The sequence below is a fragment of the Lissotriton helveticus genome, chromosome 5_1 (genome assembly GCF_964261635.1).
Source record: "Lissotriton helveticus chromosome 5_1, aLisHel1.1, whole genome shotgun sequence".
NCBI lineage: Eukaryota > Metazoa > Chordata > Amphibia > Caudata > Salamandridae > Lissotriton > Lissotriton helveticus.
Window position 1 is genome coordinate 459931432 of NC_136065.1, and position 25345 is coordinate 459956776.

Genomic DNA, 25345 nt, shown 5'->3' on the forward strand with positions numbered 1-25345 from the left:
GGATTTAAATTGTATAATGGTTGTTTTCTGTAAAGACTCATGTTGGATTCTTTATTTCGTTATGTCCTTGTATGTTTTTACCTCTGCCAAAAAAAAAAAAAAAAAAAAGAAAAGGAATATTCAGGAATCGAACCTTGTCCTAACAGTAACTACAGACATAGGTCAGAGGGTTTTAAATGAAAGACACTAAGTAATGGAGAGGAGACCTTTGTAGAGCCACTTAGTGACTTGGGCTATATTCGTATTTTATGTAAAGTGTGTGGAGACACACTGTGGGCCTGAGGAGGTAAAGCCTCTAGAAACACTTGAGATTCGATTTTGCAGAGACATCAATGAGGGAGAATTCTGCAATAAAGTCTCTTGGTAAAGTAATATCTGTGAAAAGTATCTTGGGAAACCCAGGTCTTTGGAAGAAAGGTATGCTTACTGGAAAAACGTGCATTGGTGGTGCATGGTATCTTTCCATAGATATCTGTTGATGTTAGTATATATAGACACATATAGATGTAAGCCTTTAGAGACTTACACACCAGTCACAACTTTGTACCTCTATTATGTGCACAAAACAGGCATTGTGTTATATGAATGCATGAGGTGAGGGATGAGAACGTAACAGTGTAGCTCGCTCTGTATACAAAACTGGTCGAATTTTCTACATTTGGGTACCTTGCATTTCTCTCCAGGAGAATTTGATGAAATTTGTGAAGAAATAACAGGATTCTTCTTCTGACCAAATCTGGACCTATGAAAAGAAACACATAGTTTAGTATTAAGAAAAAGCAGCTCCTTATGTCTTTTTATTGCACCTACAGCTATGACATGAGCAATCGTCAATATCAATTTGGGACCAATATTTTTCCAGAGGACCACTAACTATTTGCACTGAAAAATTACAACTCCCTGTTCAAAAATGATACAAACAATCCTCTCTATAGGAACCCATCAAATCTTTCCTTAGAAATCTAATTCTCTCCAGAGGGCTTCTCGGTTCCCCTCTGAAGAGTAACCGAGCCACGTATTTCAAAATAATCTAATTCTCTTCAAAGAGAGTCCAAAACGTTCTCTTAAGAACCTACATCTTCTGTCCTGACCACACACACCCATCTAGAGATAATTACAAGGCTCCTCTTGAGGGACTCAACTCGCCTCGTCCCAAAACAAGACTTCAACACTATTTTGTCTGCAGAGATCAGCCTGTTGTCAGATGAATGTGGATTTTTCAATGACAGGAGATCTGTGGGGAGGGCACATGCTTAATGGGTGCTATCACACTGCATATGCTATCATGTCCCTGGCATTGGTTTGCAGACTGTCGTCTACAGGTTTGAATTTTCCAAAGCAAGGGACCCATGCGGCACAATCGAACAGGGAAAATTAACAGAAAATGGGTCATTTTTATCCAACCCTGTCAGCATTTCAATGTTTATTGTCCACAGCCTTACCTGATGGTCGTGGGGTTTTCTAACAGTTCGGCATTTTTAGTGAGGCTATACAACAGGGCTAGTTGGGAAGGTAAATTTGTGATAACTTCCACCAAACTTGTGCACGACCTATAGAGTATCTTATTTCTGGAGTGTGCTGTGCATACGAGGTCCTTATATTCTACAATATACTGGTTTCTCTGTGGTGGGGGCTCCACTAAGATATAGTCATGTGTGCTTCCACCAAACCCCTCAAAGTGTGTTTGCATGTCAGTGAAAGTATCAGGGTCTCTCTCTCCTTGTCTGCATACTCATGTCCGCGGCAGTGGGTGTTTTAGCAGTAGGATTGTTAAGTCAGATGAAACTTGTGACTCCCATACCCAACATTGGTGGATCTTGCGCTTAGTTCCTGTGTCAGTGTCTTCTAGGACAAGTTGGCAAGTCTGAGCATTAATGACTTAGAAGTGAGTGAGACGGAGACAGAATGAGTGAGAGAGAAGAGTGTGTGTGTGTGTTAGGGAGACAGAAAGAGACAGAGTGCACAGATGGATTTGTTTCATAACAATCATGTCAAAGTCTCCAGTGTCTGCATTTGTCCACCAGTCCAAAATTGTGTACCTATATATTTGAGCCCTGAAACTTGTGTAATAGTCTCTATCTCCCAGTGTTTGTGTGTCTTAGTTTCAGTGTCGCCATATTCTAACACCTGTTCCTATTTGCCATGCGTACATCAGTGTTGCTGTGAAAGAGTCGGTCTCACTTTCTAGGTGCTCATGTCTCTATATCCTAGTGTCTTCTTGTTATAGTTTCTATGAACAGCCTTAGCCGCTGTGTCCTCTATCACAATGTTGCAGATTATCTGCTACAGGTTTTGTGTAAGCATAAGCCCCTACTACAAAAGAAAAGTAACTTCTGTAACAATAGTTCTCCTGGAACGACTCCTGCCCAGATGCATAACCACAAAATGAATGTAACTGCAGTAAGTGAACCCAATGGCGATGTGGATGTTCCCACCACACTGATTCCTTACTTACTTATGTTTTTAGTAGTAATGCTTTTTCCAAAATTAGGCTTTCGTTCCAGACACAGGAAGGAGGGTTGAAAATATTTATGAAGAAGAAACATTTGTGGTGGAAAAAGAAAAGATAATAACAATTGGGTGAGGGGCTTGGGTTGTAACCTATACACTGGGAAATTACGATATTACTTTGAGGTCACAAACACTGTACCCAGTCAACATACGACAAGGTCACTTATGAGATACAACTCTCATACTTCCCAAAGTATGTTATAAATCTTGCAGGAACTGGCAACGCTGTACTACCTCGATAGACCAGAAGGATGGCAGTTCGTTCTAGTTCATTGCCATTCTGTTGATGCAGCAGAATCTCCCCGGGAATATCTTTTTTTTAGCAGCATGCAAAGGCCAGTTGACCGTATAGGGCAAGGCAGCCTTTTCACTGTGACGATGCAGTAGGATGCATGAAAGACATCCACATCTGACATCATGCACCAAATAGCAAAGCTTACTTGCAGTTTTTTCATGCAAACGAGGATTGCTTGCATGAAAAACGTTCATGACTCTGTTGGAAAACACTAATAGGTTGTAAAGGGCTGAAAGTTGTGGGGTCTATTTCAACCTGGCCTTGGCCTCTCCAAGGTATGGTTGACACATTCCAGTAGCCCCTTTTGCTCTGCAAGATATGAAACATGGAGGAATGCAATGTCTGCGCAAAGGAATTCCATTCCAAATGGAGGTAAAAACCGAAGGGCATAAAAATCGCTGTGCAAATGCAGCTTGGAAAAAATGAAGGTAGTAACTGCTTGAGGTAGGCAAGAAGTTCAGGATGGACTAAAGAAAAGATTTAACTGTAGAACAGGATTCCCAGTGGAGAGTAGGAACTCGGGAATGAGGAGAGTAAACTGTGGAGTACAGAACTTTGATTGTGTTGCGACACAAGATGAAGCAGTTTCGAAGCTCTTAATATAAAGCGAAACAGGAAGTTGTCTATAGGAAGTTTCTCGTTATTGGATTGGACACTAAAGGAAAGCAAGACCTCACAAAACATCTCAATGCCTCCAAGGCAGATCACTGTGGAAAGAGGTCCTTTTTCAGGCAAGCATTTATTCAAAACCTACCTCAAGTTGTGCCTATTCATGTTCAAAGAAAGCAGCACAACTTGAGGTAGGTTTTGAATACATGCTTGCTTGAAAAAAGACCTATTTCCACAGTAGTCTGCCTTGGAGGCACTGAGATGTTTTGTGAGGTCTTCCTTTGTCTATGTAGCCCAATCAACACCGGGCACACAAAGAGCAAACTTTAAATTGAACCCCTAGCTATATCAGGCAAAGGGAGGTGGCATTTCTAAGCTGCTGTGCCAGCGTTTCCTCTAGGTGAGGGAAACAGAGTTTTCTGTGCATTTTGGTAAGACATCTTCATGTACTGTGTGACCCACCAGGATATAGTCTGCTTGGTGATCAGTTTTCTTTGATTATCCTGATTTTGACTACGATGCAGAAGAAGACAAAAACATGCATGTGGTAGCTTGCATTCCTGTTCAGAGGGCATGCGGTCTACCGATTCAGGATGGAATGCATGGTTACGAGCAAAAACTGAGCTATATATGGTTGATCCTTGCATACAATGTAGTAGTTTACCCTGATGAAATGTTGTGTGTTCAGTATAACTACTTGTGGCTCTGACAGCATCAAGCATTTCCAACTAGCACATTTGTACTGGCTAGTTTAAGGTGGCATGGCAAGCCTACATATAGGTCAAAAGTTTGCTCAGATTTAGAGATTAAACCTGCATGTCGCTGCTGAAACTCAAAGACTTTAAAACTTGCCTGAGTTGCTCGTGTTCCTATTGAAAGAGGATTTTACATAGCAGTTTGGACTGGCCTGTTCATTCAGAGTTGGAGCCAAGATTGAATTGCATATGATGGACCGTGGTCTGTAAGAGCACTGATGACCTACAAACTACATGATGGAGTGCGCTCACAGCAATTATTAGTGGTTATGATTGATTTATGGATTTTTTATTTTTCTCTACTTTGCGCATGCTTTAGCATCACACATCTAGTGAAATAAGCTCACATTTTCCACTGTATTGATAACCTATGTTACTAAAATGTATTTATCTTATTGGCCATTACTCCTTTGATACAATGGATCATTGAATGTCATCTTTAACCTGAATTCTGCTGGTGTTAGATTTCTGCAATCTGCTAAATTTATCGAACATTTATTGTGATGAAGCCTGTTGAAGAATTGCACATACAGTTCTTAATGCAGTAGATCAGTGCTTCCCAAAATGTGGGTCGGGAGCTTTTTTTTGGTGAGTCGCGAAAGTCAGAGCAATAAATAGATGACTTTAAATTCTGTGTTTAACTTGTCACAGTTGCTGATGATTCAAAGAAAGAGATCAAATGTCAGGTTGCTTTATTCTTTTAATATGGGATTGGCTTTTACTTTTTTCTCCCTCTGACTGCAAAGTGAGGGGAGTTGTTGACCCCTTCCATGCGTCGAATGGCCCCCAGCCGTCGGACGTCGCGGTGGGCGTGTGCAGAGGAAGGCCGGGGGCTGTCCGATCTGCGCACGCGTCAGATTCGCCCGCACCGCGGGGGAATGTCCGCCGCAGCGAAGTGGTTAAAGGGAATTATGTGACAATGTAGGATGTTGTTTTTTGCAATGCACAACATGTAAATACCTGTAAATGAACTGCATGCATCCAGCAGTTAGGAGAGAAAAAATGAAGCACATTTTTTAATTTCCAAGGTGTGCTGGAAACAGAGATTTTATTATGATCAAAACAAATCGAGAAACTTAACTTGGTGATGCACAAATGATAAATATTCACAGAAACCCTATTTTCAAACATTATCATCTGTGTGCTGGACAGTTTTATCAGTATTACTGCTTGTCCGGGCAAATTTACTGCTCACTTCAATGGAAAATGTGCTGTCTGGAAATGACAATGCGCTACCACCAGATGCCTTGGGTACATTCAACAATCGCACCGCCTCATGTCCATTAAAGGTAGGTGGGTTGCGAAAGTTTGTTATTCTAATTAGTAGGTTGCGGTTCTAAAATGTTTAGGAACGACTGAAGTAGATCATTTCTCTCATACCTGGACATCTATTGGGAGCAAACCAATACCACAATCTTACCTTACTATTGGTGGTGCACCAGAATGCCCCCTGTTGCCAGTCCAGGTGGGTACTCCAGAGGTGGCACCCAGACACCGCTGGCGGGAGATCTTTAGCATCCTAAGAGCATCTTGGGCAACCCTATTTGCCTCAGCTTCCACCAACACATAGTCTGGATTGGATGCCTCCATGATGACATCGTGTTTCATGACGCTGTGCACACCTGTACAGCATGAAAGGAAACATCAGATAGAGCACCATAAAAAGCTCTGTGCAATCCACAGATAATCTATGCCAGAGACATAGTTAAACTGTGTTGGGAGTCAAAACTACTGAACTTCGAAGCACAGATTTTACCAGAGAGAAAAGAGAGCATGGGATGTGGCACCTACAGAGAAGAGAAACCAGACATGAGCAGGGGGAGCAGTACATGGAGAAAAGGAATGTTCAAAAAGCACAAACTGGCAAGACAGCAATAAGAGGGGGTGAGCAGCATAAAAGAGACGATTTGAAGAAAGGGAGAATGATTGGGTACATTTTGTTAACACTTCTAATGAGATTTTTGCTTTCTGATATTAATGCATTTGTTTTCTATCATCCACCACTTAAATGGATCCTGGTAGAGGGAGACCTCTTTGACAAAAATTAGATGTATAAATTCAGCTCACACAATGGGTCCAGGACCTTGAAGACCTTAAATATACACTTTCTAGTTCTCATGGTACAGACTGGCCCAGCTTGCCAGCTATATTTAGAAGAGGAATGTATGGGGACAATGAAAGGACCAGGCTGCGACTCAGAGCACCAGATAACAGCAGCAGGTAGGGTAAGCGGTGAGAAGCACTGAAGTGAGAAGGTAAACAATCTGTAAGGAGCAGGCTTGGCAAATTGACCTTCGACAATAAGGCGTTTAACTGAGAGCCGCTCAAATGTAAGCATTATGCAAGTTGTGGACATAGCAGATTTGCACTGGATACGCAGTTCATGGAGGGAACCTTGACTGACACGGTCCATGTAAGGGCAACACTGGATTATTCTTGGCAAAGACAATTGTGGAATATCATAGTAAGAACTCCATCAGTGATGTACACTAAAATACAGTTCAAAGGCAGAGCACAGCTATATAAAACAAAACAATAAATAATTCCCAGGACAACCCTTGGAAGGCAATTAGTGAACTGAGATCTCAAACTGAATATTTTTCCATCTGGTGACTGATTTACTGCAGTGTTTTTATTTTTTCAAGACATCTTAATTTCTGTAGGATTGTGTACTTAAAAATGTGTCAATATATTTGCACATCTACAATCTGTCAGTGCAGCTTGTTTATTCGCCTGGATCGTTGCTGTTCCTGGGACCCAAAATAAAGTTCTGTATTGGTAAGGAGAAGCCTTTTGAGGCTCTTTGAGCACCAGATATATTCACAGATTCCTTAAATCTAGTCTGCGTAGTCTCAGGCTGTTTTTGAGATACGGGCGGGGAAAGAGTTAAGGGAATTGGAGGAGGAGAGATGGAGGAACAGACAGGTATATGTATTATACCAGAAGCATTTAAAATTATACTATACCTGTACTTCCACTCACCAGTCTTTTTGAAAAGTCTTTCCAGCACGTAATCGTCGGTCTTTCGTCTGTCCTCTTCTGGCTCACTCTCCTGTTTACCCTGAAAGTGTGTTTGCTTCACCAGATGGGGAATGCGCTCCTCCTCGAACTTAGCGCCCTTTTTTTTATGCAGCTTTTGGGGCCGGTGCCCCTCGTGTCCATTTGCATTGTCTTTCTGGTCATGTTTAGTCTTGGATTTGTGCTTGCGGTGGGTACTCTCGGGGCTCAAATCGCAGGTATTCTTTTCACATACTGCACTTTGTCCTTCAGTATTCTTTCCATCGTGTACTTTTTGCATCTTATGGCTCTCAGCACCCACATTCTCTGGTGCACTCTGGCATTGTTGCACAGAAGCTCCTGCTGCCAAAGCTTTGGGGCTCTCACCCACGCTGCTCCCTGGCCCTAGCCTGTTCTGGATATCAGTGTCTAGCATACCATTCTCAAGAGCACCTGCACTGCCCGGTTGCATGGGTTCCACTTTCAGAGGGGAGGATACGCAATTCCCAATGGCAGTAGTTGCGGGTGGTGAGGAGGACAGCTGGGCACGTTTTGGCGATTTAAGCATCTCATGTCTTGGTCGCCTGGCAAAGGAATTGTGTGGCGGAAGGTCAAGTTTCCGCTTTGGCTTTGGGACTTGCACATCGGAGCCAGTGCCTTTAAAGAGAGAACGACAATCAAACGTTACCAGGAAAAGACCAATAAACATTTGCATAAGGAACCACAACCAGTGAGAGGATAGAATGTGACAAGTACTAGCACCCTAGGACATTAGAAGCACAGTGCCGTGAGATAGTAGTTTGTTAAGGGTACCAGTACAATAATAGGCCAGGGTGGAATGCACTAGCATTCTTGAATGAGCTGCAGTCAAATGAGAAGCTCTAATATTGAAGCATTTCCCTTCTGTATGCAGCTGTAATTCTCATGAAATACGGATATTTTGGGAGTACCTGTGCTCTTAGGTGTAAACATTCAAAGCGCAGAAGCAGAGAAAAGCTGGTATGTTAGGAGCACTTGCATCTTTTGCTGCAAATATCTGCAGGGCAGTGGGTGTATAGGGTCTGCAAATGGAGAAGAGACAGTGCAGGGAGAGGCTCGTGAGTCGTCAGTATCGTAATGGAAGTTACGGATTGTGTGATGCTTTATGACTGCAAATGTGCAAGTAGACACTTTGTTGCTGCCTCCATGACTTCCTTTGTACAGTTGCTCCATGACAACCATATTTGACGACCTGCATGTTGTCTGGAATTGGCTATGTGGTCTTTGAATGCCTATGGGATTTGTACTGATTTCCTACACATCCTGTATCTTTAATGCTGCTGGCCTCCATCCACCCCTACATCTGTGTTGATGGACTTGCGCTTGGAACACCTCTTTATGTGAAAGAGGCAGTAATTTCAAAGCCCCCACCTGTCCAAAAGAAAATGGAGCTGATCCCAATCCCCTTATTACACGGTGGGAGATTTCGGATACTGTTTAATCCACTCTGAAGACAGGACTCATTTTAGTCGAGCCTATGCTTGCAATGATGGTTCTGATAAGGGTGGTACCGTCAAGCTTCAGTAATCTCATGGTTGATACTTATTTCACTTGCTAAAAATCTAGGAATATGGTGCTTATATGTGTGCCTGAGATGCCTATCCCTTCTAAACTTAAAGCCCACTCTAGTAGCTGTGTATTGGTGCCCTACAGTAGCACCGATCATCTTCCAATTTACCTGCAAGGACAGCGCAGATTCCCCTCCATCCCCATACCCTCAATCATGGCGGGTCTATACCCAATTTAAGTACATAGATGGCACTGATACGCCTTTCCTTAACTATTCCTTCAAACATGGTGCTGGTGCGAAAATACTTCTAGCCTCAACTTGCCCCATACAGTTGCTTATATGGCCTTGTCCTGTCCTTCCGCTGCTAACTACACAGAAGGCAGTGGATGTGCCCTTCAATTCAATACCTGCAAAGATGGCACTAGTCTCAGTGCCCTGCTCCCCATCAGGACTGGTGAGTGTGAAGAGTTCGTATAGGTCATTAGACTTGAAGAAACGTCTCTGTTTCGGATCCTTCAGCACCCGATTAGTTAAAAACTGCTTAAAGATTTGCCTAAAAGAGACCGAAAAACAATTACTTCTAAAGGCAAGCATGAACAGAAACAATGAATCAGAAAATAGTGTACTGCTCTGGCTGAACATCACATGGTTTTAGTCCTTGTTCTTTCGTAAATCTTTCCTTCTCATGTACAGAATATGCCAATCTCCCTTACAACAACGGCCCATGTCACATTTAGGACCTCGTTACGAATTGCCCAGAGAGGGATCACCAGTAGGGAGCCCATATAGGGCCACTCCAGGTGGCCATGTATTTCCTTCCTTGGAATTACCAGTGGTCCGTCTCACTTTTAGGACTTCATTAAGTGTTGCTTGGAGATGGATCCCCAAAGGGGATTCCTTTCCGAGCAACTACAAGAGGCCCAGTGTGTGTGTGTGGGCCTGGGATTGCCATGGTCCAGAAACACAACCTTATTTCATCAGGAGCTGGTCTGCACTGGCTAAAGACATGGGCAGTGGCTGTGACCAGAGGTGAAGCGCGAAACCACCTTCCCCATTCCTGCATCCCAGGGGAGAAAATAACAATCCCTCAAAATTGCTCTGCCCTTGAGTGACCTTCCCGCACCCCAGACTTGCAGTACTGCCTCAGTATGATTTAGCATTTGCTGAAAGCAAGTAGCAAATAAGCAGAAAAGGGATTGTTATTTGGCCCACAAAGGGGAATGAAATGCGAAAAAGGACCAGTTTTGTCAGTGCTGCTAGTTCGTCCCCATTCCAGGTGGAAAAACTTGAAGGCTCGCTAGATGGTGTGGGGATACGAGCTGAAATCCGAGGTTCTAGTTACAGTGTACCCCAAATAATGGGTAACTTCGAGTGAGGTCTTTAGTAGCCATCTACCTCACACAGAGTAATTGTCTATCTGGTATCAAGAGCCAATGCATCTCAGGTAAAGCATGCACACGCCTTAGCTATAGAACCAGGTGTTCTCAGGTACAGTGTTGGCACCCTTCCCTTGAGGCACCTCTCACCCTTCCCTGCAGGGTCCTCTTACCCTTTCTTCCAGGGCCCTCTTACCCTTCCCTCATGTGCAGCACAAACAAACCTAAAGCGCTTTGCTGGCTCACTCAACATGGCTCTCAGTTCCTCCCAGGTACATCGCTAGACCCTGCCAGGGACAGCGTCAGTCTCCATAATGTACAGTACCACACCACTTTGTGCACAGTGCCAGACCACAAAAGGTAGAGCAGCTCCACAACCCATCAGGCACAGTGAAAGACCCTTTTATATTCAGCACCAGAACCTGTTAAGTACAGGGTCAGACACTCTCAAGGCCATGCTACACCCTCCCAGGCCCAGGGCCACTCCATCTGGTCTACAATGTACCAGTGCATCTCACGGACTAGCCACACTAGTTCTAATTTGTAATATCACCCGAGCATACACAGCCCACACCTGATCAAGGCCTATTGTGTGCATGTGATCTTTTGATACTAAAAATCTGCGCTTCATTTCGTTTTCCTTTTTTATGCCTTAGATGTTAACTGAGTGGCAGGAATTTCTCTCGGTTTTATGCTTAGCACCATCATAAATCCACAGTACTGGCCAGAACAACAGCGAGCCTAGGTTCTGACACTGAGCTGCAGTTCTGAGTTTGACCTGCAGGAAACAGACCCTCAATGCTGTCTTTGCATGGACACCCGTAACAGTGTCCCAACCCTGAGCTGCATAACACAAGTCTCAAGCACTAAGAGATTGCCAGCCTTGACAAAAAGTCACATTATTGAGAAATAGCCTCAGTCCTGGCATGCATGAAATGAAGCTTTAGTCAGAAGATGTGCATGTTATTCATGAGGTATAGGGATGCAAGTTCATCCTTGTCTTCTGCGCTGGAGTAATTACAATAACATGCAAGTCACTAAGTTAACAATTAGCGTTCACCCAAAAGATTGCTCTTATGAATTTATTTAAGGATCTTGAGGCCACTAGGCATGGGTAGGTTTTCATCAGCTCAGGTGTAGTTATGGAAAAAAGGGATATTTCTCAGAATTCGTTTAGGCCCCGTGTTCAAATAAATGGGTGGCGGGTCTAGATCATTGTAGAGTATTGACGTTTGTGATTGTCCTCATGGGGACCATGGATGGAGGGCTCCTAAAGAGAATTGGTACAAAAGGGGGTGGTGATGGACGGAGCATCTGAACCAATCAAACACTCACACCCAGTCAACAGATCTGGGTTTAATCCATCACTGTTCTTTAGCCCACTCTGTCACCCCAGTTCAGACATGGCCATATGCAAATCAGTCTGACCCTGTGCCTCATGGGAACAGTCCAGCACGAACTGCCAAGCCATGCCTTCCCTGGACCGGAAACAAGCTTCCTAGATCGGTTTCTGGCATTACAGCCGTCTTCAGCCAGGCTTGCTTGAATCCAGTGGCAAAGTGAGCAAGGGACTCACGTCTGAGCATACCCTGCCAACTTATGGCGAACAAAGCGGTACAAAAGGGGGTGGTGATGGACGGAGCATCTGAACCAATCAAACATTCACACCCAGTCAACAGATCTGGGTTTAATCCATCACCGTTCTTTAGCCCACTCTGCCACCCCAGTTCAGACATAGCCATATGCAAATCAATCTGACCCTGTGCCTCATGGGAACAGCCCAGCCCGAACTGCCAAGCCATGCCTTCCCTGGACCAGAACCAAGCTTCCTAGACCGGTTTCTGGCATTACAGCCGTCTTCAGCCCGGCTTGCTTGAATCCAGTGGCAAAGTGAGCAAGGGACTCACGACTGAGCATACCCAATGGATTTAGGCCCAGATCTCTGTACTGGGGTAAATGTATGCCATTGTTCTGCATTCTGTCCATCAACTGTTGTTTTTGCATTTGTCACCCCGAGTGGGATGGGTATGCTCAGACGTGAGTCCCATGCTCTCCACACCACTGGAGTCAAACTATCCTGGCTGAAGACGGCTGATAGCCAGAAACCGGTCCTAGGATGCTTGATTCCGGTCCAGGAAAGACATGGCTTGGCAGTTCGGGCTGGACTGTTCCCATGAGGCACAGGGTCAAGGCTGATTTGCATATGGCCATGTCTGAACTGGGGTGGTGTGGAGTGCAAAAAAACAATGGATTTAGGCCCAGATCTCTGTACTGGGGTGAATGTATGACATTGTTCTGCATTCTGTCCATCAACTGTTGTTTTTCCAAAAGAGAATTGGGCTGATCGTTTTTCCTGAATTTCATAAGTCCCATGAAGTTTCAGATATGGAACGAAGCATCAGGACAGACAAAGGCTGTCAGTTTCGACACAGAACTTCAGTTCTCACACAACGTCTCAGTCCAGCCGGATCTACAAATCTGACAAAATGGGGTTTAGGCCTAAAATTGAAACCAGTCATCAGTCCTGGCACAGTAGAGGCAATTACAGATCACTGACCTGTGATAGATTTTTTCTTCGATGGTGCCAGCTGTCAGGAGTCTGTACACAGTCACTTGTTTCGTCTGGCCTATTCTCCAGGCACGTTCACGAGCCTAATACAGATGAAAAAAATGCATCATTAGTTATCGCAATCAGTGAGGACTCACTGTCAGAAGCAAGAAACACTCACTGTGGTGCTTCCCAAAGTCCTTACTTTGTCCCTGGCTTAGAACCAACTGCAAATCTAACTGAGGGATTAATTTTGGTCCAAATATTAATTTCTTCATTGAAGGACACACCGCAGCCTTTACTGTTGCCCTGGCCCTGGTACTGCCCACATTACACACTGCAGCACTGTTAATTTGACTGTGTCACTCACTTTGGTGCTGATTGCAGGCACTATGTCATACTGCTCAATATGCTCACCTGCTCAGTGAGGTACTCATGGAGTAAAAGCCTCTTCATACTTGTAATAGAAAGTCTGCCATCTTGTGATATGGTACAGGATCAGCGTTAGTACCATTGCAATAGTGACACCAAGAGTGAAGGGAGCAACAGCGTAAGCTCTGCTGCTAGAGTGAAAACCTAAGGCAAAGCATAAACCTTGTTGAGCCTACTGCCTGCTGCTGTCCTCAGACAGACTGTCCGAGTGAGAAAATGACGTCCCCTACTTGAGAGACTAAAAAGCACTCTTTCAGAAGTGACATCCTGAATGAAACCTATCGCTGTGGCAAATATAATTGTGGCAAACTGCTGGTGAGACCGAACAATGTCTGCTCTTGGAATTAGCACGTTGGCCTGCTTCTGGGCAGTAATACTCACTGAGGCCTACTTGTTAATTCAGTTTGGAATTTATTGCCAGTGTGTATATTTAAGGCCCGGCTTTAAATTGGAGATTGAACCTGTTCCTGGAGTAAATGTTTGAGGCCTCCAGCTATACTGAGACTGATGGTGTATTCTGGGGAAAAATGACGTCCTGCTTCTGCAGTGAGCATCTGAGGCTCACTAAGCTGGGTGAGAAAATGAGGCCTGCTGTTAATGTGACAGCTTGAGGCCAGGATCTTAATGTAAATGTTCAAAGTCTAAATTTACCTTAGAAGGACATTTTCCATAGGCTCGATCTGCTGGATGAACTTTTATATATGACTGGAGTAGGGAAAAGTATGCTAGATAAATAAGCTAAGAAGCACTGCTTCTTCCTGGCAAGTCAGAGGATTGCTATTCTTAGCGAGTTATCAAATACAGAAGCTTTTTGATGAGATGGTATCGAACAATGCTGCTTCCATTTGGCCTCCGCGAATCTACAATCTTAAGCTCTTAGCTAATGCCTTTGAAGGAGTCTTCTCCTTTCCTATATGGTTGTTATGTTGGAGATACAAGAACAATTGTGTAAAAATGTTGCTTATGTGTATGGAGAAAAATATTTTGAACATATAAAAATGTTGGTCTGTCTTTATTTCTCTCTTGTTCTTTTTTGCTTTGTGTATAGGACTATTAACGTAGCCACATAACAAAAAAGATAAAATTTTTAATGTATGTATAGTATGTGATGTGTTATACGTGTTTTTGGTTTCTGTTTATTGATGTGCATTTTTTTGTACGTTCAAATTAACAGCCCTGAAGAAGTCCTCTAGTAGGACGAAACACGTCGGCTGCATCATTGTGAAAACTGATGTTTATGACAACGTTTTTAAAACAATCGAAAATTGGAATAAAAGAAAATTTTGGAATAATATCTACATTGTATACAGATTATACCTTTGTTCTCTCAATGTTTGTAATTGATGTGTGGTGCACCTGGGCTTATGTTTTAAATTGTTATGATCCCATGAGGATTTACACTGTGATGGTGGGTGCGTTTCAGTGTGCACACAAACCCCAAGAAGTATAGAAGGGTCAGAATATTAGAGGGATAGCAGTTCAGGTGCTGTGGTTCTGAGGGTTCCACTGTCAAGCTTTTCGTTTATGAATCCAGAGGAATTTTCAATTGCCTGTACTGCAAGTCTGGGAGTCCGGACATTATGTTATTAGGTAATTCGTTCTGGACAGGATAGTTATTCTACATGGCAATCTTGTGTGGCATCTCTCATATGGGAAGACGGTCTAGATCCACCACCACTGGTAGAACTAGCAAAGCAGATGGTCTAAAGATCATCAACAGAAGAATGGGGAAGGCTTATATTAAGACACCTACATATTGGGCACACTTTCTCTGTTTGCGTCACAGCGCAACTTAAAACAGATGTGGCAGGCACTAACAGGGTAAGTGTGCCCTATTACAAAAAATGCACTGACCTCAGGGTAGCCGCAAAGCCCGGATGCCCTGGGGGCAGCGTATTCAAGTGAAAAAAACTGAGCAGTTTTTGAGCAGCCGCTCCGTGTTTCACTGTGCAGGTGGCAATCTGCCTGCACTTTTATGAGGGGAGAGAGTTCCTATTGCAGGCAGGTGCGGCAAGGGACTGCTCCGGAGAGGAGGGTGGGAACATGCGACTCTACAGCATTACACGCCAACTTTGCATCAAAGGGAAAGAGGTACTCCCCTAAGCGGTGGCTAGCCAGTGGATGGTGCAGAGGCCTTAAACAGAGTCCTAAGGACAGTTTGACCAACTTTAGCTTGCTTCCTAGCAATAATACCCACACAATGCTTTGTGAAAGTGTGTAGAGTGGACATGTGACAGCTTTACAAATATCTGCTATGGTTATAGTCCTTAGAAAGGTCATAGTAGCATCTGCTTGTGGGAGTGTGGCTTGGAGCAGGAAGGTTTTTTTTTTTTTTTAGCTTGTGCGTAACAAGTTTGGATGCATCTGACAATCCATCTGGCAATCCTTGCCTTAGAAATGGCATGACCTTCATGAGGCTGTGAAAAAGCCACAAACAGTTGTTGTGTTTTACTAAAGGGTTGGTTCTATCAATGTAGTACATAAGAGCACACTTGGGATCAACAGTGCAAAGCTCTCTTTCAGCTACAGAGTCTGAATGTGGAAAAAAGACAGAGTTGGGTAAGAATTTTAGATTAGGTCTAAGAACCACTCTGTCTTGATGATTAACTGGAAGAATGGTTCTTGCAATGTGAGGGCCTGTAGTTCACTCATATGTCTGAGAGACATTATACCTACCAGGAAGGCAACCTTCCAAGATAGAAACTGCAAAGGGCATGACTGCAGTGGCTCAAATGAAATACCATAAGTCTGGTGCGGACAACATTGAGATTCCGTAGTGGAGCTGGGGATACCCTTGGTGTAACCACATGAATAAGGATCTCCATAGAAGCCTTAGTTAAAGCAATTTTGAAGAGGGAAGAACGCTTCCTCTTTTGCATATATGTAGCAATGGTGATTAATTGTAGCCAGACTGATGTGTAGGGTAACCCTGACTTTTGTAAGTCGGAGGTAGTAAATAATGTCTTGCACCATAGGTGTAAGAGGATTTATGTGCTTCAGAGTTCAGCAGTGGCCAAAATGCTTCCACGTAGCAGCATAGCATGTGTGTAGTGGGCCTATGGGCTTCCTGAGTTTGTCCATGCACCCTTGAGGCAGATCAAGTTAACCAAACTCTAGGACCTCAGGAGCCAAATTGCTAGGTTGAGTTGTCTAAGGTCAGAGTGTCTGACTTTGCTGTGGTTTTGTGCAACAAGGTCCGGCCTGTTGGAAAGGATCTCTGTGGTGGCAAATTACATTTCTAGAAGGGTCAAGAACCATTGTTGTCTGGCCCACTTTGGGGACACCAGGATGAGTGTGAGGAATAATAGCTTGAGTTCTCTGACCATGTAAGGAATTAGTGGGAGAGGAAGAAAAGCATATGCAAAGATCCCAGACCAATTCATCCACACAGCATTGCCAATTGACTATGGGTGTGGAAACCCGGCAACAAAGTTTGGGGTTTTTGCATTTCATGTGTGGAAAAAGCATCTATGTATGGAGACCCCATTTCTGAAAATAAGGCAGTAGGTCTTTGGGTAGAGTTCCCACTCATGGACTTGTTGCTACATCCGGATGAGCAGCTCCGCAAACCCAGATCCAGTGTCTTCCGACCGGCAGCATTACTACTCGAGATCAGCTCCTTCATAGTGGCACACCCCCCCCCTGAGACATTGGACAGAACTTTGATATTCCTTTTCCACCTTCCACAGCGTCTCACACATCGCCCCTCCCTGCACCAGCGCACCTACTCGTCCCACCCAGTCGTGTCACACTCTATCCAGAGTGACTCAATTCCCGCCTCTCCCGATTCAGACGCACCTACACGTCCCACTCGGACGTATCATACTCTGCATAGAGGTCCGCGTACTTCTGGTTGGCTATACCGCCTCCCACAGACCTAATCTACAGGGGTCGCTCCACATCGGGACCCCTCCTGAGCCAACCCAGCGAGGACGCATTCACTATACAGCCCTGAAGAAGTCATGGGATAGTTCCCTCATGTGACGAAACACGTGTTGGCTGGTTGTTTTTTGTTTTCACATCATTAAATTCATTTGAATAACATTCTGGTGTTGACCATCGATAGTGGCATAATACGAGACTTTTCAACTGTTGTTTTATCCTACATTACGTGTGCACGGGACAGTGTTCTTATGATTAGTGTGGGTTCCATGACTCACACATTTATGGGGGTTACAGGGAACTTCCCTCGACCTGGTAGCACCGTACATACTTTAGCAATTTATACACAACGCTTACTAGCTTGAGAGCCCATCTTCCTGTCTTCACTAAAAACCCTACACCTAGATTGCAGCTCCGCAAAGTTGTTTTCTACTCCCAGAACATACTCTGCCAAGAGATGAGCTTAGTGATGGACGGCCCTGTGCCAGATTTGCTGCGCTATTGCAGAGGTGGCCACAGACCCTGGACTGTCATGTCATTGAGGTGTGACCCCAATCGACTAAGGATGCAACCATAGCGATGGTCACTTGCGGAACGGGGTCCACACAGGCCCTGCCCTGATTGTTGCTGTTCCACCACCTAGAAAGCGATAGGTACTGGCCCTTACCAAAACTAGATCGTCCAAATGACCCTATGCGTGTGACCACTAGCTTGCGACGCATTCCTGGAGCAGGTACATATGTTGTCTGGCATAGGGGAACTATGGCAATGCATGAAGCCATCATTCTCAGAAGGCGCATTACCGTGCACACTGGAGGTGGACGAGCCCCCGAAAAAGAGGGACAAGCTGCTGGAAAGCTTGCTCCCCTTGGGGGCTAGGACGGCTTTGTGCACTACAGAGTTCAGTACTGACCCTAAGAAGAGTTGAATTTGAAGTGGCTCCAAGCGTGTGTTACCCCAGGCTGTGCAGAAGGAGATTGTGGCCTGGGTGTGGGTTAGGCATTCCTGCCTGCTTGAGGTCTTGATAAGCCAATCATCGAGGTAGGGGAACACATAAGTCCTTCCCCTCTTGAGATGAGCAGCACTTGCTAAAGACCCTTGGGGCCATGGTGAAATCCAAAGGGTAATTCCTTGACCTAGTAGTGTTGCCCATGAACCATGAATCAGAGGTAGCACTGATGAGCGGGATGGATTGGTATGTGAAAGTAGGCATCCGTCAGGTCTAGAGTGGCCATGAAGTTGCCTTGCTGCAGTAGGGGGATGGCATCCTGCAGGGTGACCATGTGGAATGTTCTGGCAGGATGTATCTGTTGAGAGGATGGAGGTCGAGGATTGGTCTGAGGTATCTGTCCCTCTTGGTAATGAGGACGTATACAGAATAGACGTCCTTCCCCCGATGTTGATGAGGCACTGGCTCCTGTGAGTAGGAGTGTCTGAATCTCCTCTAGAAGAAACAGGAAATGTTCTGGACTGGGGGTGTGTGTGAGTGGTGGAATGTTTGATGGGGTTGAGATGAACTCTAGGCAGTAGCCATGTTTGATGATAGATAGGACCCAATGGTCGGTGGTGATCTCTTCCCAGCAGGGAAGGAACCCATGAAGAGTTCCCCCCAACAGGTGTTGTGTGATCAGTGGGGATGGGGACGAGTACATTTTTGGAGGTAGAGGCTGCCTTACTCGAGGTGCCTCTGCCACGACCCTTGGAACCGTTTTCTCTGAAACAGCCTTGTGTAAAAACCTGTGTCTTTGTGACTGTTTCTTCTAGGAAGTCATCTTCCTCAGGAGTGGCGTACATCCCTACCTTATGGTAGGTGGCCGAGTGTTGAATGACGCCGTGATACACCGTGGTGTCATCTGGAGGAAGGCACTGATTGGGATACGCTCTATGTCAGAGTCTCTTTGAGGGTCTATACCGTAATCCTCCCACAGATTCCCATGGGGGACCTGGGTAGACTGGGGCAAACTCATCGGCCGGGGAATAAGAGCTAGAATAAGAGTATGACTCTAGGTAGCTCTACAGTGAAGGCATAGGAGATGAGGGAGGAGGGGTGGAGGTGGTGGAAGAGGTAGAGAAGGAGTTGAAGAAGGAGGAGGAGCGGAGGCTTTTTCTTGGGCCTCTTAGCAAGCAAGAGGGGCAGAAGAGTGTCTGGTGGCATGACCTCCTCAAAGGAAAGCCTGCATTTCTTTGGCAGGTTCTTCTCTGAGGCTGAGATCTTGCCTGTGCGAGGGTGGATGACCATCCTCCTCTGTCTTTTGTTGAGCAGCCTTTCGAGGATGGAGTATTTCTTAACATTAAGTGCAGGTCTCAGATTTGCAGTCTCAGTGCCGGTGGCATCTGCTTCAGCACCAATGGCTCTTTTGGCCTAGATGATGAAGCTGGCTTCAAAAGTTCAGCGCCAAAAGGTGTCCTCGGACTCGAGGGCTGAGGCACTTGGAAGGGTCTTTTTATCAGTGACGATTTCAAGCGTCTCCTCCATTACCTCAGGTGCTCATTCTCCAGAGGATAGTCTGGAGCACACAGTTGCCTGAAGGGCGCTGAGGGACGAGAGGCCCAGTGGCATGACTACGATGGACTTGAGGAATGGAATCAGCACCTTTTGAAGAAACATGTCAAAGAGTCCTCTCACACGGGATGTAAGGTAATAGATTCCGAGGCGTGACGGGAACCAACAAAGTTGTTGAACCGGGAGCAGGCTTAATCACATCCGAACCTGATGGCAGTAAAAAACAATCTAACAATAAAGTCAGTGCCCACGCGCATCTGTGAGCAGAGGAGGAGTCACTGAGACCTAGTGACTCGGAAGATTTCTCAAAGAAAAACAAGTTGTAATCATCTGAGCCCACTACTAGATGTCAGGAGTATGCAGAGCATGTGTATCTAAAGCCACACGTTACAGACATGATGTTTGGTGATTACCCATGAAAAACAGCATGGTTTTGAATCTTAAATTAGAGGGAGAAACTCTTCTCCACAAATAGGAAGGTATACATTACTTTAGAAGGCACGGTTTGGCCATAAGACAAGGTGCCTCTCTCACCTTCATCTTCCCATTATAGTGGAGCATTCGTACAGCTGTCCATAATCATGATGAGGCACCTAAGAGTTTTCTAGATGGTTGAGTAAGCCACTCAGTGTGTTATGCACTGTTGGGAGAATAAGGTTTATATGTAGTTTCTATGCAGAATGTAGGGTGTCTTGTGTGACACTGAGAAGTGTGCTTCAGCGCACCACCAAAAGTACCAATTTCTGAAAGGATTAAAAAAAAAAGCACTGTAAAGTTGGGGAAGCACACACCACTAGAAGCATGTTTCATGATATAACATTACCTTGCAAAAAGACAGAAACACATTCTTGTCGTTAATATGCCTGCAGTGATTTAAATGAAAGAAGCCTTGTTTCACTGGACTGAACACATTCCAGTGGTGAATGGTCTCACCCCTCTTACCAACCTTACAGTTTCTTCCATTAATCGCATGAATGGACGTTCAATGCAACAACATCCCTATTATGATGAGTGTCGATTTTCTCTTCCTTGTTCATAATATTTATTATCCAACAAACAGAACATGATCTTCCCATAATGAATTTTCCACCTTCAAAAGGGGATTTGAGAGCTAGTATAGTGGCTGATAGAGTCACAGAGGAGCACTATGCTGAGGAAAAAGTATACATTATTCTTTCATCCCAATTAAAAAGAAGATATCGAGTGAAACTAAAAATTGGTTTAAAATGTGTTCTTTCAAAGTAGAAAAAAGGAACCGAAGAATTGCTGGGGATCCTTGCTCCACAGGGCTGAAAAGATATCCATAGCTGATTGACACTGCAGTGCACCTTGGACTTCTGTAGAGATCTTTCTCTTTAAATACACTGCCCCAAACCCCCTCTCACAGGCAGACACAATTTAATATTTACGAATGTTATTGAGGATCACATACTGGAGAACTAATGAATGCAAAATTAAAAATGTCCTTTCTAAACGAACTCAATGTCTCGCTTCTTTCTTCAAGGATCTATAAAGGTGGAAAAGTGAGTTAGAAACTTCAATATAACTTAAATGTATGAGATTTTCCACGCACCTGAGTGTCTGTACTTGGGTTCCAGTCTGGGTCGAAGATGATCACTCTATCCGCTCCAGTCAGGTTCACCCCTAAACCACCCACTTTGGTAGTTAGAAGAAAAATAAATATTGAGGTGTCCTGAAATGGGAAAGCAAGTAACCAGTCAGGTGTGGAAAGTGCTTCACATGCATCTGTCCTCAGAAAAGCCTCTGCAAGTAGTGCTGGTTATGTACTCCAGAGACTGAAACTAAACATGTATTAGGCGAGGAGAAAAATTAATTAATGAAGTAGTGCCAGTTGTGGATAATAGTACATATGAAGAAGTGTGGCTTGGAATCAATTTCTATATAGGAGACAGCATAGGCAAATGTTCTAACTGTGGGGTCAGTCTAAGCCACTAAATGTGGCTCTATATTTAGGAGTCAGCCTCAAAGCAACAGGAAGAGGATTTTTGGCTTTGCTGGTTATTTATAGGGTTATATAATGTTGAGTTTATATCCCTAAAAGAGGCAGTGTGTGTAGGCTGGGGGTAATCTCACAAAGTAGGAACTTGTAGACCAGGTTTTACATTGCTAAATATCTAACATATGTTCAAATGATTACCAATGATGTAGGTTGAGGCTGATTTCAACATATGACCAAACGAAAATGGAATTAAATCGGTTTCCTGGCTACAGCCTGATGTAAAGGAAGTAACCATGCAGGTTAATCACACTATTTTTATTGGGGATGGAGGCAAAGACGGCAAGTGTAGATAGCAAAAGAAGCTCAGAATGAAAAATGAAAAAAGCAACTTGCTTGTAACACCAATTCTCAATATCTTAGTTAAATTCGTAAACATCAAAATCTCAGCAAACAGTATCTCAGAATACTTTTCTCAACAGACAGAAATAACAAACAATGCCCATGTATAAGCAACATTTTCTTTTAATATTTTATTGACTTTAACATTTGAGCTCAGTGATAGATTTGGTCAAAATTTGGGGCAAATCACTGGGCCAGTCAAGAAATGTGGTCCAGCCCCCCAATTATTGTGCTGAGCCATACAAGGAGAAAAATTTAAATGGGGAAGTGGAGGTCACAAAAACGTGATTTCCAATTTTAGGTCCCATAATTTTGCTCATGCTTCATCCCAAACTACTGAACAGATTTGCACCAAACTTGGTATAAAACAAAACTGGTTTTTGAGATATGGTGCTTTAAAAAGTTGCAGAGCGGGCTTTAACCCCTTTGTCCGACGCACCAGTGATCATGTGCCTACGACGGCCCCTGGCCGTCCGATCACATGGCACCAGAGGGATTTCTTTCCACCCCCATGTGATCAGAGTCTCTTTATTGCCACTCCAAGCAGTATCTTTAAAGAAAATCAATAACCAGGAACACAATTCCAAAACAGAACACCAATGCCCATATAAACCCATAACCCACACAGTCTTTGCTTTTTTATTACTGCTCCTCGACAGCTAAGTACTATCTTTAATAATAGAGTACGGTGTGGTGTTTTTGAGAGACAGACAAATTTATTTTAATAGGGACCTATGCGATGTGAGACGGTTCTAATTTCTGGAACTTAGTGGACGTTATATTTGGGGTAGTGTTTTTAGTAATATTTAGCTTTTGAAATGTATTGAATTTATTTATTTAAATGGTGTAGCATGTGCCGGCACTGTTTTAAATACACTTATTATGTGGCTATTTGGTGAGTTTGGTTCCCTTTACCTTAAGAGCCTTGTCCGTTGTATTTTTTAACCAGAACTTACGGCTATCATAGTGGTACGAGGGCTTATTAATTCTACTCTGTATTTGGAGTTTCCTCTCGAAATCTGAGGACTTTCAGTTTCCTTCAAACTCTACATACGTTTTTCATTGGTGATACTCTGGTTGTGCTCAAGGATTAGTTACTTACCTGTAATCCTAGTTCTCTTCCAGGGGTATACTCAAAGTCATAAGCACTGAATTATCTCCGCCCATGAGCGGGAACCCGGAACACATAACAATATACATATATATGTGTAAATATATAAAAAAGTACATAGTACTAACTAATTACACCCATATACATGTATAATAACCATAATATGCAGCCTAACATATATACATAGGCTAATAAAGCCACAATTACACATGTTCTGAAGCCTGAAAATATGCTATATATAAATGCAATAAACAGGCATGAGCCTAAAATGCATTACATAACCATGAAAAAACTTTTATTTTCATCAAAGAACCTGTTGTAAACAGTTATTAGCCTAAAAGGCTGCATATGAAAATTTGTCTGTGTACAGAAAATCAGACTGGCACCCTGCCTTTAAGGCCCCAGAGAATCTGCACACTTTGCCTTTAAGGCCTCTAGGAGAACTCTGTTCCCATCATGCACCACAGGTGACAGTTAGGTCAGTTCTTTTGTACGGTACAGTAAACATTAGCAGGAAAACTGCCCTTAAAAACTTTATATTATATATTGAAAACTTCAATGCCACTGCTCGCCCGGGGAGGCGGGAGGGTGCTTATGACTTTAATAAGTATACCCCTGGAAGAGAACTAGGATTACAGGTAAGTAACTAATCCTTCTCTTCCAGGGGATACTCATTAATAGTCATAAGCACTGAATAGAGTAGCAAGCTCATACCCACTAAAAGCGGGCGAACAGATAAACGCATAGCTATATTTCAAACAACACAGTGTTTAACTAGAAGTAGCAAACAAATTTCTCAGTGATGCCTGTCCCACTTGAGCATCTGTTTGCGCATCAGAATCCAAGCAATAATGGTGTGTAAACGTATGCACTGAACGCCAAGTAGCTGCTTTACATATCTCTGACATAGCCACATTCCTGAGGAGAGCTGTTGTAGAAGCTTTTCCCCTCGTAGAATGAGCCCTAGGTCTACCTGATAAAGACTTGTGGGCTAGCTGATAGGCCAGTAAGATACATGACACTATCCATCTAGAAATGGATCTCTTGGATGCTGCCAAACCAGTATTCGTAGGACCATAGTTCACAAACAAACGGTCTGTGTGTCTCATAGTCTTGGTTTTATCTAAGTAAAACTTCAAAACCCTTTTTAGATCTAAAGAGTGCAAAGCCCGCTCAGCCGGACTTGAAGGGTTTGGAAAGAAAGTAGGCAATGTTATGGATTGGTTAATATGAAAATCCGACACCACCTTAGGTAGAAAAGAAGGATGAGTCCTGAGCACCACTCTGTTTGCATGAAAAACTGTGTACGGTTCCTTGCAACACAGAGCCTGAATTTCGCTCACTCTACGAGCAGACGTGATAGCCACCAGGAATGCTACTTTCCAAGATAAGTGTTGCAATGACGCTTTATGTATGGGCTCAAAGGGTGGGCCCATCAACTTAGTCAACACCACATTAAGCTCCCAAGGTGGAGAAGGAGATCTGACTGGAGGAAACACCTTTCTTAATCCCTCTAGAAAATCCTTCACCACAGGCATCCGAAAAAACGATATCTGTGTTGGCGATTTTCTATAAGCAGTTATTGCAGCAAGATGGACTCTGATAGAATTAAACTGCAAACCAGACTCAGCAAGATAAAGAAGATAAGGCAAGATCACCTGTTCTTGGCCTCGAATAGGGTCAAGACCCTTGCTCTGACACCAAAGAAAAAAAGCGTTTCCACTTAAATCCGTAGGATTGTCTTGTAGAAGGACGCTTTGCCTCTTTAAGAATGTTCATACACTCCGGATTTAACTGTAAATGCCCGTACTGGATGACTTCAGGAGCCATGCTGCCAGGCGCAGGGAGGGCAGATTGGGATGAAATACACGCCCCTCCTGTTTGGACAGAAGATCCGGGCGACAAGGTACTCTCCTGTGTGGCCTGATTGACAACTGGAGGAGATCTGGGAACCACCATTGGCGTGGCCACTCTGGGCAAATCAATATCATTCTGGATTTGGTCTTGTACATCCTGTTGATCACTGCTGGTATCAACGGTGTCGGCGGGAAGGCGTACAGCAAATTTTGACACCAGTCTTTCAAAAGGGCATTCCCTTGAGATCCTTTCTGGGAGAACCTGGACGCGAAGACGGGGCATTTTGCGTTTGCCGCGTCTGCGAACAGATCGATGTCTGGTGTTCCCCAAGCCTGGAAAATGCTGTGCGCGACTTCTTCGTTGAGAACCCAGTCGTGCGCTTCGACGAAGTCTCTGCTGAGGTCGTCCGCCTGCGTGTTGAGGCTCCCTGGCAAGTGAACTGCCGTTATGGACAGGTCTCGTGCAAGTAGCCAGTGCCAGATGGTCTGAGCTTCTATGGACAGAGTCCTGGACCTGGTACCCCCCTGCTTGTTTAAGTAATACATTGCAGTTGTATTGTCT

General features: G+C 44.1%; 1 protein-coding gene across 8 annotated transcripts in view; it reads right to left on the reverse strand.

Annotated features, from left to right (window-relative positions):
- The window catches only part of ERCC6 (ERCC excision repair 6, chromatin remodeling factor), a 251290-nt gene that overhangs the window by 8716 nt on the left and 217229 nt on the right, over positions 1 to 25345 (reverse strand). For all 8 annotated transcript variants that reach the window (XM_078642710.1, XM_078642717.1, XM_078642713.1 and 5 more), the window contains 6 exons: positions 21031 to 21150; positions 12650 to 12744; positions 9124 to 9269; positions 7153 to 7824; positions 5591 to 5792; positions 667 to 742 (listed from right to left, as the gene is read on the reverse strand). In XM_078642710.1, the coding sequence (XP_078498836.1) occupies positions 667 to 742; positions 5591 to 5792; positions 7153 to 7824; positions 9124 to 9269; positions 12650 to 12744; positions 21031 to 21150 (1311 nt within the window). The remainder of the gene's footprint in view (positions 1 to 666; positions 743 to 5590; positions 5793 to 7152; positions 7825 to 9123; positions 9270 to 12649; positions 12745 to 21030; positions 21151 to 25345) is intronic.